The following is a 13,907-nucleotide window of genomic DNA, read 5'->3' as shown; positions in this document are numbered from 1 at the left end:
ATGAGTCTAAACAAAAAACTGCACCTTATACTTAATCCTTTAAAAGAGGGAAATCTGAAATATGAAATAGTGGCTCCACTATTTCAAATCCTGCAGCCCGTGGCAGTTTAATAGAAGAGATGAGACTTTGTGTTCTGCACCAATATTCATTACGATGACAGTGTTTAATATTATGCCAGTATTAAAAGTCCCGGTTTGGATCAAGCTCTATTAATCATGCCATATATCCAAATTATTGTTCCTTGTCTTTCAGGGGGAAGAATTATGTTCAGTTGAGTTATACTGTGCTGCTGCTTTCTGCAGATTTGTCTCAAAATAACTTTTTTCTTTTTCTGTTGCACAAATAAGAGTAGTCCCTGGAACAAAAATAAGCAAAGTAGTTTCCATGTATGGTGCACATATTTATTAAACTGTGTCCGTGATTTATATTTTTCTTCATTCCCTTCTCAAAGAAAGGGAAATAATCAGTTCAGAATCCCTGTAGATGGGCTGTTGCCAGCTGAGGTTGTACAAAGCATATGTGAATAATATAAAACAAGATTTCTTTCACCCCAGAATATTTGTTTTTCATGGGAAGATCCCACCTATTCCTCTCAATGTATTAATGGAAGGGGTTTTTCTCGCAGCACTTGGAATAAGTAGATAATCACACAGTTCCAAGGGGGCTCCAAATAACTATTTTTACTAAATTTACATAAGAATCCCAGGCTTCACCTCTGGTATATTCTCAAGTTGTTTGTGTGGGAGGCTTTAAAAGGGTCGATTACGGGATTCTGAAATCATAGAGATGGGAATGACCTGTGGCACTACAGGTGAAGTTTTCGGCCCCCATCCCTGATCAAACCAAGGCCTGAGGATTTGTTCTTTCAGGGGTGAGCAGATCCCCTCTCACACAGTTCAGGTGGTGCCTACAGGAGAGCAAGACTCAGCACCTTGCAGAAAAACACTGTTTTCAGGTAATCCATCAGGAGGATCCAAAATTAAATGCTTCAATTATGCTGCCCCTCGGATCCTAATTCTTCCTGGTGTCAGCAGTGATGCAGCTTTCAAAGCTCAGCTCAGGCTCATTTGTCTAACGAACCACAGGCTTCATTACCCCAAATGCAGATTGAATTTCCCTTTGAAGGGCCCCCAGATGCACAGGACAAAAGATGAGGCACGGTCCCAATGCATCATCTTTGCTGAAGAAGGTGAAGCCTCCCTCCTGGTGTGGGTTCTAATTCTGCAGACAAATTAATTTCACGTTTGCTGTGACAAGAACTTGTCACCAACCACAAAATATTTTCCATCTCCTTTTCTTTCCCAGTTAGTAACTTATGGTTTTGTGATTCTGCCGCCTGTATGGTGGAATATAAATTAAATTAGTGCTCCTGGATGCTCTGAAGGTTTCAAATAAACTGCAGATTTATGTACTAAGACACTCTCATATTTATGCACTGTTTTCTTATTTACTCAGGAGAAAGCCAGACTTTGTCTATGAAGTGTAATAAATTTGGGAAGTGCGCTCATTGTTTCTTTATGTATTCCAAAACTTTTAGGCCCAAGCAGTAATGGTTTTAATCTGGTTGTTCGGAGGGACTAAGTGACAGAAAGACCCATGAGAGGCAGGGCCACTGCAAACCTACGTGGGCAGGCACTGGTCTGTGGAGCAATGTCAAATCCTGATCTTCCAAGGAATATGAACATGCAAAATAATTCCACAAAAATTCACAAGGCCATATTTATTGGACCAGGTTTTCTATATATTTACCTACACCTCAAGGACACTCCTTAAAACATCAATTTCTAAATAGATGATTTGTTCCAAAATCCAATTTAATCAAACTGGTTTTGGGTTTTTTTTAACCTTGAAAGGTTAAACTTAACTCTCACATGGCCCAAGTGAGAGTTACTGTTAAGAGATTTGGTTATCAAGATGTCAACTAGCAGCAGAAAAAGGTGAAACCAACCCAAACCCCTGTTTTCTGGAAAATACAGTGACTGAAGGGGCTGGGAATTCTATAAATGAGGTATCAATGAAGAAATGCAGATATTCTCTAGGAAGGTCCTTCCCATGGAATTGGCTGAGCTATGGATCCTCCCAGTTTCTGCTCTTTTACATGCAGCTCAGGTGGAGCTGCTGTCCTGACAAAGGAATTCCTCCTCCTGATAAAATCAAGGCTCCCTGGCAGGAGAACAAAGCGCTGTTAACTATTTATTGTCTTCAAACACAGCGAAGCTGATGGACTCCAAGGTTTCTCTGTCCTGCTCGGCTGACACCAGGAGTGAGCTCTCGGCTGACACCAGGAGTGAGCTTGAAACAGCCTCATGTTTGGCCAAAAATGAGCAGAGCTTGCCTTGAAACATCCCCAAGGATGTCATTATTAGTCTGTGGTGTGGAGAAGGAGAACGGGGGAGCGCCTTCAGCTCCAACCTTGGCAAAGCTGACTTGCCAAGTTGACAGAAGGGGCCTTTTCCCACCAAGCACTGCCTCTGGCCTTGGTGTCAGCACAGAAATCCCTCATTCATGAATAGTCGGTGCTGAGAGAAAACAAATGGCTGAGACAATAAAAAGTATGGAGATGAAGCTCTTTCAGGTGGCAGAATGCATCTAATTATTGTTTTCTTCTCCCATACGGCTGTTAGTTCCCTTTAATCTCTTTGTTACATCAAAAAAAGATAAAATTAAATCCAGAAGAGATGCCTTTAAAGCAAGTAGTTCAATGCTCCTGGCATTCTGCAGGCTGCTGCTCCACAGTCGCTGCTCACCCAGTATTTAATATGCAGGAGGATTTGCAAAGCCAGCCGTGCTCTCCTTCATGTGGATCAATCCAACACCAGGCTGGGAAGCTCCCCTGGCTGTTTTCCTGCCTGCAGCATGGCACTCATGAGCCAGACTCGGTCTGCACTGGAGCTGTGCTCCTTTGAAACACCTCAAAGTGGCTGGCTTCCTAAAGAACTGAAACTGCCTTGCTGTGGAGAAATCCTGCAGGAATGCTGTCGTGCAGGATTAGTCTGGAGGAGAGAAGACTCGAGGTAGGCCTCGTTGCTCTCTCCAAACGCCTGAAAGGAGCTTGAGCTGGGTGGGGATGGGCTCTTCTCCCAGGCCACCAGCAACAGGACAACAGCTTCAAACTGCACCAGGAGTGGTTTGGATTGGATTTTAGGAAAAAATGGTTCATTGGAAAAGTGGATAAACATTGGGAAGGGCTGCCCAGGGAAGCGGTGGAGTCACCAGCCCTGGAAGGCTTCAAAGCACAAGTAGATGTGGCACCTCCTGATATGGTTTAGTGAGCATGGAGGTGTTGGTGGAAGGTTGGGCTTGATGATCTTGGAGGTCTTTTCCAACCTGAATGATCCTGTGATTCTATGCCAAGATTTCTGGAGGAGACAGCACCTTTTAACAATTCACTCAGGAAAAGCAAACCCTTATAAATTTCCTGGGAAGGAATGGTATTAAACAACATCTGAAATAGCTTTTGGTCTCATTGTAGAGGACAGTTAATAAAGGTGGTGGTGACAGCGGCTATTGTTCAGAAAGATCTGGAATTTTTACAACTGGAACCAAAATGGGGAAAAGCAGAATAAAATCTCTGTTGTTCTTTGCAGCTCTTTCACTGGTTTCCAATATCTGACACATCCCAGGCACTCCTGTTTGTAGGAAATTGTTCAGAGAACTCACATTTTCCCAAATCCTGGTTCTTCTTGCTTAGAGGAAAATTGTAGCGCATTACACAGACTCAAAATGCAGAAATCAGGCCCAAACTTCCTGAATTATTAAGAAATTAATCCAAACTGTATTTGTGACTTGATTTCATTGTTCAATCAACAAGGACTCAAACTTAAATAATTTAAGGTGTGAGCAGTTACAGTCTGTGCTAAAAAGGAATAAATCCTTTGTAAGTCAGCACTGCAGGCAGAGACCTTGGAGACTGGAAACAAGGACTTTTAATTTCCGTGAAAGTTGTGTTTTCAATTGCTGTTGATGGTGCTTCCAATGGAAAAGAAGTCAGCATTTAGCCAAAGCCTCTGTAAAAAGCTCAAACCTGAATTTGTTAGAAAAAGCAACTTAGTTCAGTTTGCAGATAGAGCAAACAACTGTGAAATCCAAGACTATTAATATTTCAAAGTGTTTTGGTGACATAATAGATCATGAAAGTGAGGATCCTATGGTTTGTGATATTACCAGAAATCCAAGATGTATTTATAGCTGCCTTCACACTTCACTATTTTTTGTTGTATGGGATACATTAATCCAAATATAAATGAAAATTATAGAAAACTTCAGAAACATGAAAAAAGAAATATTCCTTTTTGTCCCTATCTCCTTCCAGCCTCAATATTTTGTTCTTTCCTCACTCAATTCTCAGTTTCTCCTCTACCTTGGCTCCCGGTTTTTATATTTAGATTTATTGGTATTTTTAGATCTTTTGAAATCTTGGCCAGTATTTCCTATTTTGGCATGTGAAAATACCTTTAGTGCTAGAGGGAATTTGTTTACTGGAAGAATCAGTCAATAATTCAGGACTTCTGTGGTGTTTCTTTGGACTTGCAAAGTTGTTCCTTCAGTGTCACAGGGTTTAAAAGCAGGTTTGAGCCCCAAGTAAGAGTTACTAAGGGGAAAATACAAATTGGCCTAAGGAAAAATCATAGAATTGACTGAGGATTTCATCCCACTTTGGACCTGTGCCCCTGAATAAATTGGACATGTTATAAAATCTCAGTCTTATATGAACCTCTGTATGTCATGCTTAGAAATTATTTCTTTTTAAAAAATTGCTACTCTCAAAAAAGGATTTTACATTCTTTTTCCGCTGCTGTAACCAATGCTCTCTCTTTTTCTCTAATAAATACAATTTTTTAGTCCTGTCCCAAGTATTAGCTGGAAGAGGTCTGATGGAAACTCCTTGGCAAAGAAAATCCAACACAGCAGGGCCAGAGGAGTTCTTGAAATCCCCAACGTTCAGCAGGAAGACGAAGGCTCCTACGAGTGCATCGCAGGAAACACTCGAGGAATAAACATTGCAAGAGGTCAATTATTTGTCTATGGTAAGCAGATTAATTGAATTTTGATTTGTAGTGTGGAACAGGATGGTGTTCCGTTGTGTTTTGCTGATGAAGTCTCTTAGCCCCTTGCTGGAGGTAGAAAGTGCAGGTCAGGTTAAGCTGATTAAGAACTGATTGGGGGCTCTCAGTGACCTTCAGTGAATTACAGCCTCAGCAAATGAAGATATTTTGCGTCAAAGCTCGGATAGGAAATGTGGGAAGTTGGAAAGGTTAATACAAGGCAGAGAGGGAGTACATTTCTGTGAAATATTAAAGGCAGCGAGGGAGTCAGGGTGCAGCAGCAGATGCAGAGCAGGGAAGGATTCAGTTCATGGCAGTGAAGGTGATTTCACCTCCTCTTTGAGCTGAGCTCTGTTGTCCCACAAACAGATGAGGACAAAGCAGGGGGAACTCATCCATTCCTCCCTCTCCTTCCAGCCTGGCTAAAAGTGGAGAATAATCTGGGAAGCTCTTCTCCCTTTCCTTGTCCCTTCCCATGTACATTAATTTCCTGCAGTCCCGGTCACAGAGGATGGTCCCTCATAGCCAGGGTGAATTACATCTCTGTAGTCCAATTGTTAACACCCAGGGAAAGCAACATATTTTGACAGGAATAAGAGGAGAGATCTTTTCTCTAGCTCATAAATCTTTCAAAGGAGAAAGCCAAAAAGAAAAAAAGGAAACATAACAGTGAGGGGAAAAAAATCACAGCAAGCGAGACTGAGCCTCCAGTTAACATCTGTTGAGAAGACTCTGGCAAGTATTTTCCTTTTTTTTTATTTAAGTAAATCTCTTCTAATGAAGAGATGCAGGCTTTGCTGATAAGCCACCAGGCTCCTGCAGCCATGGCTAATATCAAGATATATGCCAGGAAAAGAACAGTCTGCTGCTAGTTTAAATATTTCATTATTTCCTTGCTTTCAGGGGGTAGTTGTTGCTCTCATTGCACACTAATTTTTTTCACCACGTCAATCAAGCAGTTGCATTAAAATTAAGTTCAGTAGATTACCTGGACGTGATTGATAACAGCACAGGCAATTATAAAATTATGATCAGTTAATTCAATCTAAAACAATGTGCTTATTAACTGTGCTTTGTACATTAATTAATAGCAGCTCATAGTGAAACGTATAAACAGCGCTCATGAAGCCTTGGCAGGAGGTTTTTTTGCCATATTAGTAGTGTGCTGGTAAATTATCTCTGTAATTGATTTCCTCTTGCTCCTTTTCTGTTCTCTGGGGGTTTTTCTCTGGAGGAAGGTTGTCTCCAAGAAGCAGGGACTCTTTCCTGGACACTGCTTTGCGTGTGATCCCTCCAGCCCATGCTTCAGGCTCTGAGAGCAGTAAAAATTACATGTAATTAGAAGCATTTTTAAGCAGGGTGAACTCCGTCCTTATAGGATCTTAGAGCACCTAAAGGGGCTCCAGGGGAACTGGAGGGTAAGGACTTTGGATAAGGCATGGAGGGACAGGACAGAGGGAATGGCTTCCTACTGCCACAGGGCAGGGATGGATGGGATATTGGGAAGGAATTCTTCCCTGTGAGGGTGGGGAGGCCCTGGAATGGAGTTCCCAGAGCAGCTGTGGCTGCCCCTGGATCCCTGGCAGTGCCCAAGGCCAGGCTGGACACTGGGGCTTGGAGCAGCCTGGGACAGTGGGAGGTGTCCCTGCCCATGGAATGAGGTGTTATTTATTCTCCCCAGGTCTCACCTTCACCTCCGTCCTGACAACTGTTCTCAATGTCAGCCTTCCCCAGGAGAATCCCTGCTCAGCTCAGTCCTTGAGTCTCAGTTGTCTACAGAGCTCCTGTGTGATTCCTGCAAGTTCTGCTTTTACACCTCAGTGAATTTCTTTAGAGGAAGGCTTTGCAGAAATTAGGGGTCCTGGTGCTTATCAAGCATATCCTGAATTTCAGGCACCTAAAATCACTGTTCCTGCACATTTTGGCCATAAAAATGGATAAAATCTTAACCAAACTGCCTACCCACTAACCACTTGATTTCTGTTATTTTCCCAAGCTTGTCCTGAAGCTTAATGCCAGGAAATTGTTGTACAGAATTCACTTGCAGCATAATAAAAATGTGTTGAACAGATATTAATTAGCCCTGCTCAGTTCATTAATTAATGGCAGCATACCTCAAGCAAAATCACTTTTCTCTTGCTTAAAATGCTTTGCATATTCTTTTCAGCACCCCCTGAATGGGATAAAAAAATCCAAAATGCCTTTCTGTCTCTCTATGACAGTTTATTTTGGGAATGTAAGGCAAGAGGAAAACCAAGCCCTTCCTACAGCTGGTTAAAAAATGGCCAGCCCCTCGTGTCAGAGGTAAGATTCCTGTTGTCTTCTTTGATTATTCACTCATATTTTTTTTTCATGATTTAGTCATAAAATTCAATTCACAGTACATTAGTTTCAAGAAAAAATAGGTAAAGATTCATATATCAAAATAAACATAATACCGCAAACTCTTTGCAACACAGAGCCTCAGTTTTTGGCCTTTGTCTTTACTGGAAATGTATGAAATTGCAGTTTAGAGAGAGAGAAACACCGATTTCTTCATGTGAAATATTTAATTGCTTCAAGACATGGCTGTAGGTATAGAAGGGCTTAAAAATATGAGTTCTATTTGGTGAAAGAAACACCAAAAGCATTTGTAGATATAATCTGCAGTTTGGGGAACTGGTAGGATGCCAAAGGACTGGAAGAGGATTCCAGAGCTGGAATTGCAAAATGATCAGCGTTGAATTGCACTTTTCTTCTGTTTCTGTTCTTAATCAGTAGCTGGGTGGGCCTTTGGTCTCGTGCAGAGTGGCTGCTCTCCTGCTGAGTTAATCTTTTACCTTAATTAATCAGTCAGCTCTGAAAATCAGCTGATTTTGAGCTGGATGATTTCTGTGCTTTGCAGACGGAGAATAGACCGAGGAAAGCCATGGAAAGGTATAAGGAAAAGAAGGATAAGTGCAAAATGTCACTTGAATGACCAAGTGGAAAAGGAAGTAGGAGTGCGGGAGGAGAGGGGAAGTTTGGAGCTTAAACGCTTGAGAACCACGAGCAGAGCCTTCACCAGCCAGGTCTTTGAGAACCCAGCTTCCAGGCACAATCCCTGCATTCCTGTGGTTGCCAAGCTCTGGCACATCCATCCTCCAGCCTCCAGTTGTTGGCACCCTCATGGAGAAGGCATGACAAGAGACTCTTTGCATTCTGCTGAGGCCAAGTTTTTCCATTATTTTTTAATCAAGCCTCCATCCAGCCTCTCTGGGGCACACGATGGTTCATCCTCAAGGCATTTGCACTTGGATGGAAAAAAATAATACTGTGATTCATTCCTGTCTAGCAAGAGCACATACAGGAGAATTTCCAAAACATATGGGCTAAATTAGCACCTGCTGGGCTGCAGAACCAGCATTTATTTGATTTAGTTGTATTTATTTAAAGAAGTTGGAGTGGGGTCCAATCTTCCCTATAATTTTCTGCTGGATCAGTCCTAAACAGACCCAACCTGCATCTGGACAAAACAGCCAGAATTTATCTGGATTGCAGTTTTTCTGAACCTGCTCATTGCACTCATTGTCACCTCTTTCTGAGCAAGATTATCTTGTTTCTCTTACTCTGAAGGCAGCAATATTTAAAGTCTGTCACTCTCCACTTGCACCGTTTCAATAAAGAGGAATGAAATGCTCGACAGACACATTTTCAACCAGCATTTTCACAGCACTTACAGTGTGCTGTAACTGCAGTTCTTCAGGCAACAAAATGCTGGATGCTATTGCTCAATGGACAGAATGGACACTTCGGAGGGGAAAGTACAAGGGAGATGTAATAAAATATTCAGTTTGTCGCAGCACCCTGCGTGTCGAAATTCTCCCAGGAAGAATAACATCCAGATGCTTTTCACCCTGGGGCCGATTCTGATTGTCTCCTCTTTGTCAAACCTCTCTGCCTGACCACCTGGCTGGTCATCCCAGCATTATTCCTGCTCGTGTACACGGCGTGCTTTATTCTTCCCTTTGTCTGGACAGCTCAAAAGAGCTGGCAGAGAACGGTGGGGAATTTGGGACAAGTATGGAACACGAGCCTCACTTCAGAGAGGGGTTTTGTATTCAAAGGATGTTTGTAAAAATAGAATGCATTGAGAGGATAGCAAACAGCCTGGAGGTAAGACTAAGTATGCAAAAGATATATGTAGTGAAAGCCTCGAAAAAAATTATCAGTGGCTAAGTAATGTTGTTAATTAGTTTGCCACACACCAGCCATGCAGCCCCAGGCTGTGCTCTCATTACGTTTCCAAGCTAAACAAGCTTGGGCTGGGTCATTGTGATTGGGAGACCTCCAAAGAAAAGCTGGGGTGTTGGAAAACGTGTCCCAGCTGTGGGTGACAGCCCTCAGAACCACCCATGTTCTGGGCTGATCCCAGCAGGAAAGGGGGGATTCTGCCCCTGCACCCCTGTGCTCAGGTGAGAGCCCACCTGCAGAGCTGCCCCAGCCCTGGGGCCCAGCACAGGGAGAACCTGGAGCTGCTGGAGAGAGCCCAGAGGAGGCACCAGGATGAGCAGAGGGATGGAGAGGGAGGAAAGGCTGGGAGAGCTGGGATTGTTCAGCCTGGAGAGGAGAAGCTCTGGGGTGACCTCATTGTGGCCTTCCTGTGCTCGAAAGAAAGATGGAGAGAGACTATTTACAAGGCCCTGGAGTGACAGGACAAGGGGAATGGCTTCAAACTGACAGGGGCAGAGCTAGATGGGATACTGGAAAGGAATTGTTCCCTGTGAAGGTTGGGAGGCCCTGGCACAGGGTGCCCAGAGCAGCTGTGGCTGCCCCTGGATCCCTGGCAGTGTCCAAGGCCAGGCTGGACAGGGCTTGGAGCAGCCTGGGACAGTGGAAGGTGTCCCTGACCATGGCAGGGGTGGGATGGGATGAACTTTAAGATCCCTCCAACCCAAACCTTTCTGGGATTTTATGACAGATGTTTAAGATGTTTAGCACTTCACAAATACATTTGAGACACTTGCGGCTGTTCATCAAACGCTGGAGTGCATCCCCTAACAATGTGCTCCAAACTCTTCAATTCCTGCTCCAGAGGCAGGAGAGCCAGACTGAATGAGCAGCAGCATCCTACCAGTGGTATCTGCTGTTCAGGCTTGCACTTGGTGACGGGATTTATATTCCCTGTGGGTATCTTCCAAACTCATCTTTGAGGAATGCTTTTTTTTCTCCTCCTCAGTGCTACACTTTGCAGTGCAGCTATTATTGTCTCCAGAGAGTAGTAATTGTAAAATCACGAGATATTTAGCTTTAAGTTACGATTGCAGCATGAAAAAGGCTTTTTTCTGTTTCCTGAAACAGAGCAAGTAAAACTTCTTTCAATACACCAGATTCCAAGCTCTGGTCCAAATATACCCACTGTGCAGCTTCCCCTGCTTCAGCAGGATAGCTGAAGAAAGTTGGTGAGTGTAGAAATCCAAGCCTGGAGGAGAATGCTCTCCCTGTGTCTGAGCAGCTGCCTGGGGCTTTCCAATTGGAATTTAAGTGTTGGCTTTCAGTGGAGCTTTTCCAGTGGCTCATTTTTCTGCAACTCTTGCTGCGATGCTGTTCGAAAGGTTCCTGTTATTGGAGCACCTCTGTCTCCTGTGGAGCTTTTCTGATCACATTTATCTGATGGGATGATGGAATGATGTTTCACCAGCCAGGGATGAGGTGCTGCTTCTCAGGATCCAGGTGGAAGATGCCCCAGGCTCCCAGTGTGGAGCATCCCTACAGGTAGCTCCTTCTGTGCCACCTTCATGGTGAAGGATAACCACAGATTCCCAGCTCAGTAGTGCAGGGAAACACCTGGAAAACCTGGACAAACCTGCCCAGAGCCACTACTGCGACATGTGCCTGGATTTCCTGAAAAGCTGGAAGAGCTCAGAGGGCTGAAAATACAACCACCACCACCACACAGTGAGGTGCACATCCTATTTCTGATGTATCCATCCTCATTGCTCCCAAGAAAATAACATTTCTGCTTCTGAATTGTGATCAGGTGTGCCAGTGTGATGCTAAAAAACCTTTTCTTTGTTCACTCATCAGCTCTGCCAATGTTTTCCTTGTTTTCCTCTTATCAGGAAAGAATTCAAATAGAAAATGGGACTCTCCTCATCCCCATGCTGAATCTGTCAGACTCTGGCCTCTATCAGTGCGTGGCAGAAAATAAATATGACGCAATTTATGCCAATGCTGAGCTGAGGGTGATCGGTGAGTAAATGTCACTAAAATGAGCAAGAACCCAGTAAAAAGGACACTCGTTGAAAATAAATTGAATTTAAGAGAAGAAGAGATGAAATCCCACCTGGCAGTTCAAACCTGATATTTCTTTGCTTTTCACCCACATGGAAATGTGGTTTTTTTAGTTTCATTTCATGGCTTGTTCGTAGGAAGAATCTAATCCATGTGTGGCCTTTTTTCATTATCTCATATACACCAGTTTAATGAATGCTGTTTCTTGCTTTGTTTGAGTTATTAATAGTTATTCTGCAGGTTTTCAAAGTGATTTCAGAAAGCAGGGGAAATAGTTTGAGCTGTAAACAAAGAGCATATGGCAAATATGGACATAAATAACATGGAAAAAGGAATCTCATTAATGATAACCAGAGATGGACATGAATGGAATTTGCTCGTATATTATAAAAGTATTCTGTTCTAGATTTCAAAATGTAAAGTTTGCTCAAGAGCCAAATATCAGTGAACCCAGTAAAACACAGACTTTAGGAGCACTCAATGTCTTGTGTTTTCTCCTTCTCCAAGATTGAATTTTCACATAAACTGCTGGAAAAATAAACCTATTTTCAGAAACCAGAGTAGGTTTATGAAAAGAAAGCCAGAGTAGAACTGTGCTTGTGACAGAATACTCTCTGCAGATGAATATATGTGGCTGGATCAGGAGTGTGAAGTTTATCCTGTTCGCGAATCTTGTCTTCCATCACGGATAGACCAGTTCTCCCAGTCTCCAGATTTCCTCAGGAAAGTTTGTCAGAGCACACAGTTCTAGATAGAGAGCCTTGGAAACAGAATTAGAATTTTTTGGTACTTAGATACATTTTTAATGTTAGATTTAGATTTACTTTTGCAGAAATCTCAAAACCCAAGCAATTATTAAATTCATCGAGAGAAGACTTTGGCAAGTTTAGTAATGTCTCTTCTTCCTTCTCTCCTTTTAGCTGCAGCCCCTGATTTTTCCAGAAATCCCGTGAAGAAGCTGTCTGTTGTTCAAGTTGGAGGGGAAGTTACAATCGGGTGTAAACCCAGCGCTTCTCCCAGAGCTGCTGTTTCCTGGAGAAAGGGCTCGGAGGTTCTGCGCCAGAACAAAAGGTACGGGCAGCAAGCGGCGACTGGGCCATGTGATTTCTCTGTTTTAGTATCATTTAAAGCTCATTGAAACACAGCTGGCTCAGGTTTGCTTTGGGCAGCTCATTGATGGAAAACTTGGATGCCAGAGGCCTCTTTGTCTTTAGAGCGGCCGTGGAGTTCTGGGGGTGCAAAGCGGGATGAGCACAGAGCCCGAGCGAGCCCACGCGGGTAAATGTGTGATCCATATGTTTGTGCTCATCAGCACTTAATTCATGGCAAGCCACGGAGCTGGAGGGAATCAGCTTCACGAGGACACAGCCCTGGAGGCTCAGGGAAGCAGGATGTGCCCCCAGGCTGAGGCATAATTGCTCTACAGCTGTACAGGTTGTACAATAACCCCGGGCACAATCAGCCTCCCCGCCCTGTCGCTCCTGTTTAGGCAGGATTTAGCTGCTGGCCCAGCACCTGGGACATGCCCACACCAACTGGTGTGGGTGCTGGGGGGTTTGGTGAGGACTAATTCCTTATTTCTGACCTGCCAGGAACCATCTCCGTTGCTATATTTCAATGCTCTCAGGCACAGGATGGGATTGTTGGGGTGGACAATGCCCAGGGGGTTGGATTCCATGATTCCTGTGGGTCCCTTGCAGCTCAGGCTATGCCATAATCCTGTGATTCCTCACTAATGGCAATTAAATGGTGAAATATTATCAAAGAGTCTTACTGGCAGAAATGATGGATATTATATGCAACATAGAGCCCTGAGGATATTTCCATACACAAATGGAGACAGATGGATGAAATGGGCAGCAGTGTCTTTAAGAAGTGCTGGGAATGTCTGGGAGTCCTTCTCAGCATCTCTTTCAGTTCACGAGTATAACAGCAACCCTCTTTTGTCACATTCTGTTGTCAGCCTTGGAAATCTATAATCAGTAATTCTTAAAGCTCTGGCAACTGAACACCAGATTTTGCACACAGGACCAGTTGCTCGAGGAGGTTACTCTGGGTCACATCAGACTTCAAATGAAGAAAATTCTCTAAAACATTATCCCAAACTCTGATAAAATAACTATTTCCCTATGCCATGCTGCAGGAATATACGATAGAGAAAAATCACGGGAGTATTTATGAAAGAAGGTGCAGATCTGAGAATTTTACATAGGTGCTGGCAATGGAACAGAAACATTTGGGTGAGCAATCAATCCCATGGCCATAAAGAGCTTCCCAACGACTTTCCCCACCTTTAGTAGTGGCAATTTTATTTCCATTTTTACCACTCACTATGAAAAATACTTCTCTAACCAGTGTTTAATCAAATCTTTATTTGTCTTCCGATTGTATTTTGATTGTGTGGCCTATTCCAGAGGCTGAGCTAAGCCTGGATCTTGAGGTTCCACTACTCTGCTATTCCCCACCTGATTTACTGATTAAAAAAATATTTACATGCTCTGTCCAGTATTTACTTGTGCTGCTGTTTTAATTTACTAACAATAATTCCTGAGCATCCCAGAAGGCTCCTGCTGCTGGGCAGGAGCAAACAGCAGGAGCAGGATTTACAG

At 43.4% G+C, this 13,907-nt stretch overlaps 1 protein-coding gene across 4 annotated transcripts in view; it reads left to right on the top strand.

Moving 5' to 3' along the window:
• Nucleotides 1–13,907, top strand: part of CNTN6 (contactin 6) — a 125,317-nt gene that overhangs the window by 80,125 nt on the left and 31,285 nt on the right. For all 4 annotated transcript variants that reach the window (XM_042013675.1, XM_042013673.1, XM_042013663.1 and 1 more), the window contains 4 exons: nucleotides 4,844–5,028; nucleotides 7,214–7,350; nucleotides 11,127–11,256; nucleotides 12,219–12,369. In XM_042013675.1, coding sequence (XP_041869609.1) covers nucleotides 4,844–5,028; nucleotides 7,214–7,350; nucleotides 11,127–11,256; nucleotides 12,219–12,369 — 603 coding nt within the window. The remainder of the gene's footprint in view (nucleotides 1–4,843; nucleotides 5,029–7,213; nucleotides 7,351–11,126; nucleotides 11,257–12,218; nucleotides 12,370–13,907) is intronic.

The sequence above is a fragment of the Corvus kubaryi genome, unplaced genomic scaffold (genome assembly GCF_017639235.1).
Source record: "Corvus kubaryi isolate FWS band 111438036 unplaced genomic scaffold, C.kubaryi_AGA036_p1.0 136, whole genome shotgun sequence".
NCBI classification, from domain to species: domain Eukaryota; kingdom Metazoa; phylum Chordata; class Aves; order Passeriformes; family Corvidae; genus Corvus; species Corvus kubaryi.
The sequence above is the reverse complement of the archived record's forward strand: the minus strand, read 5'-3'. Positions and strand labels throughout refer to the sequence as shown.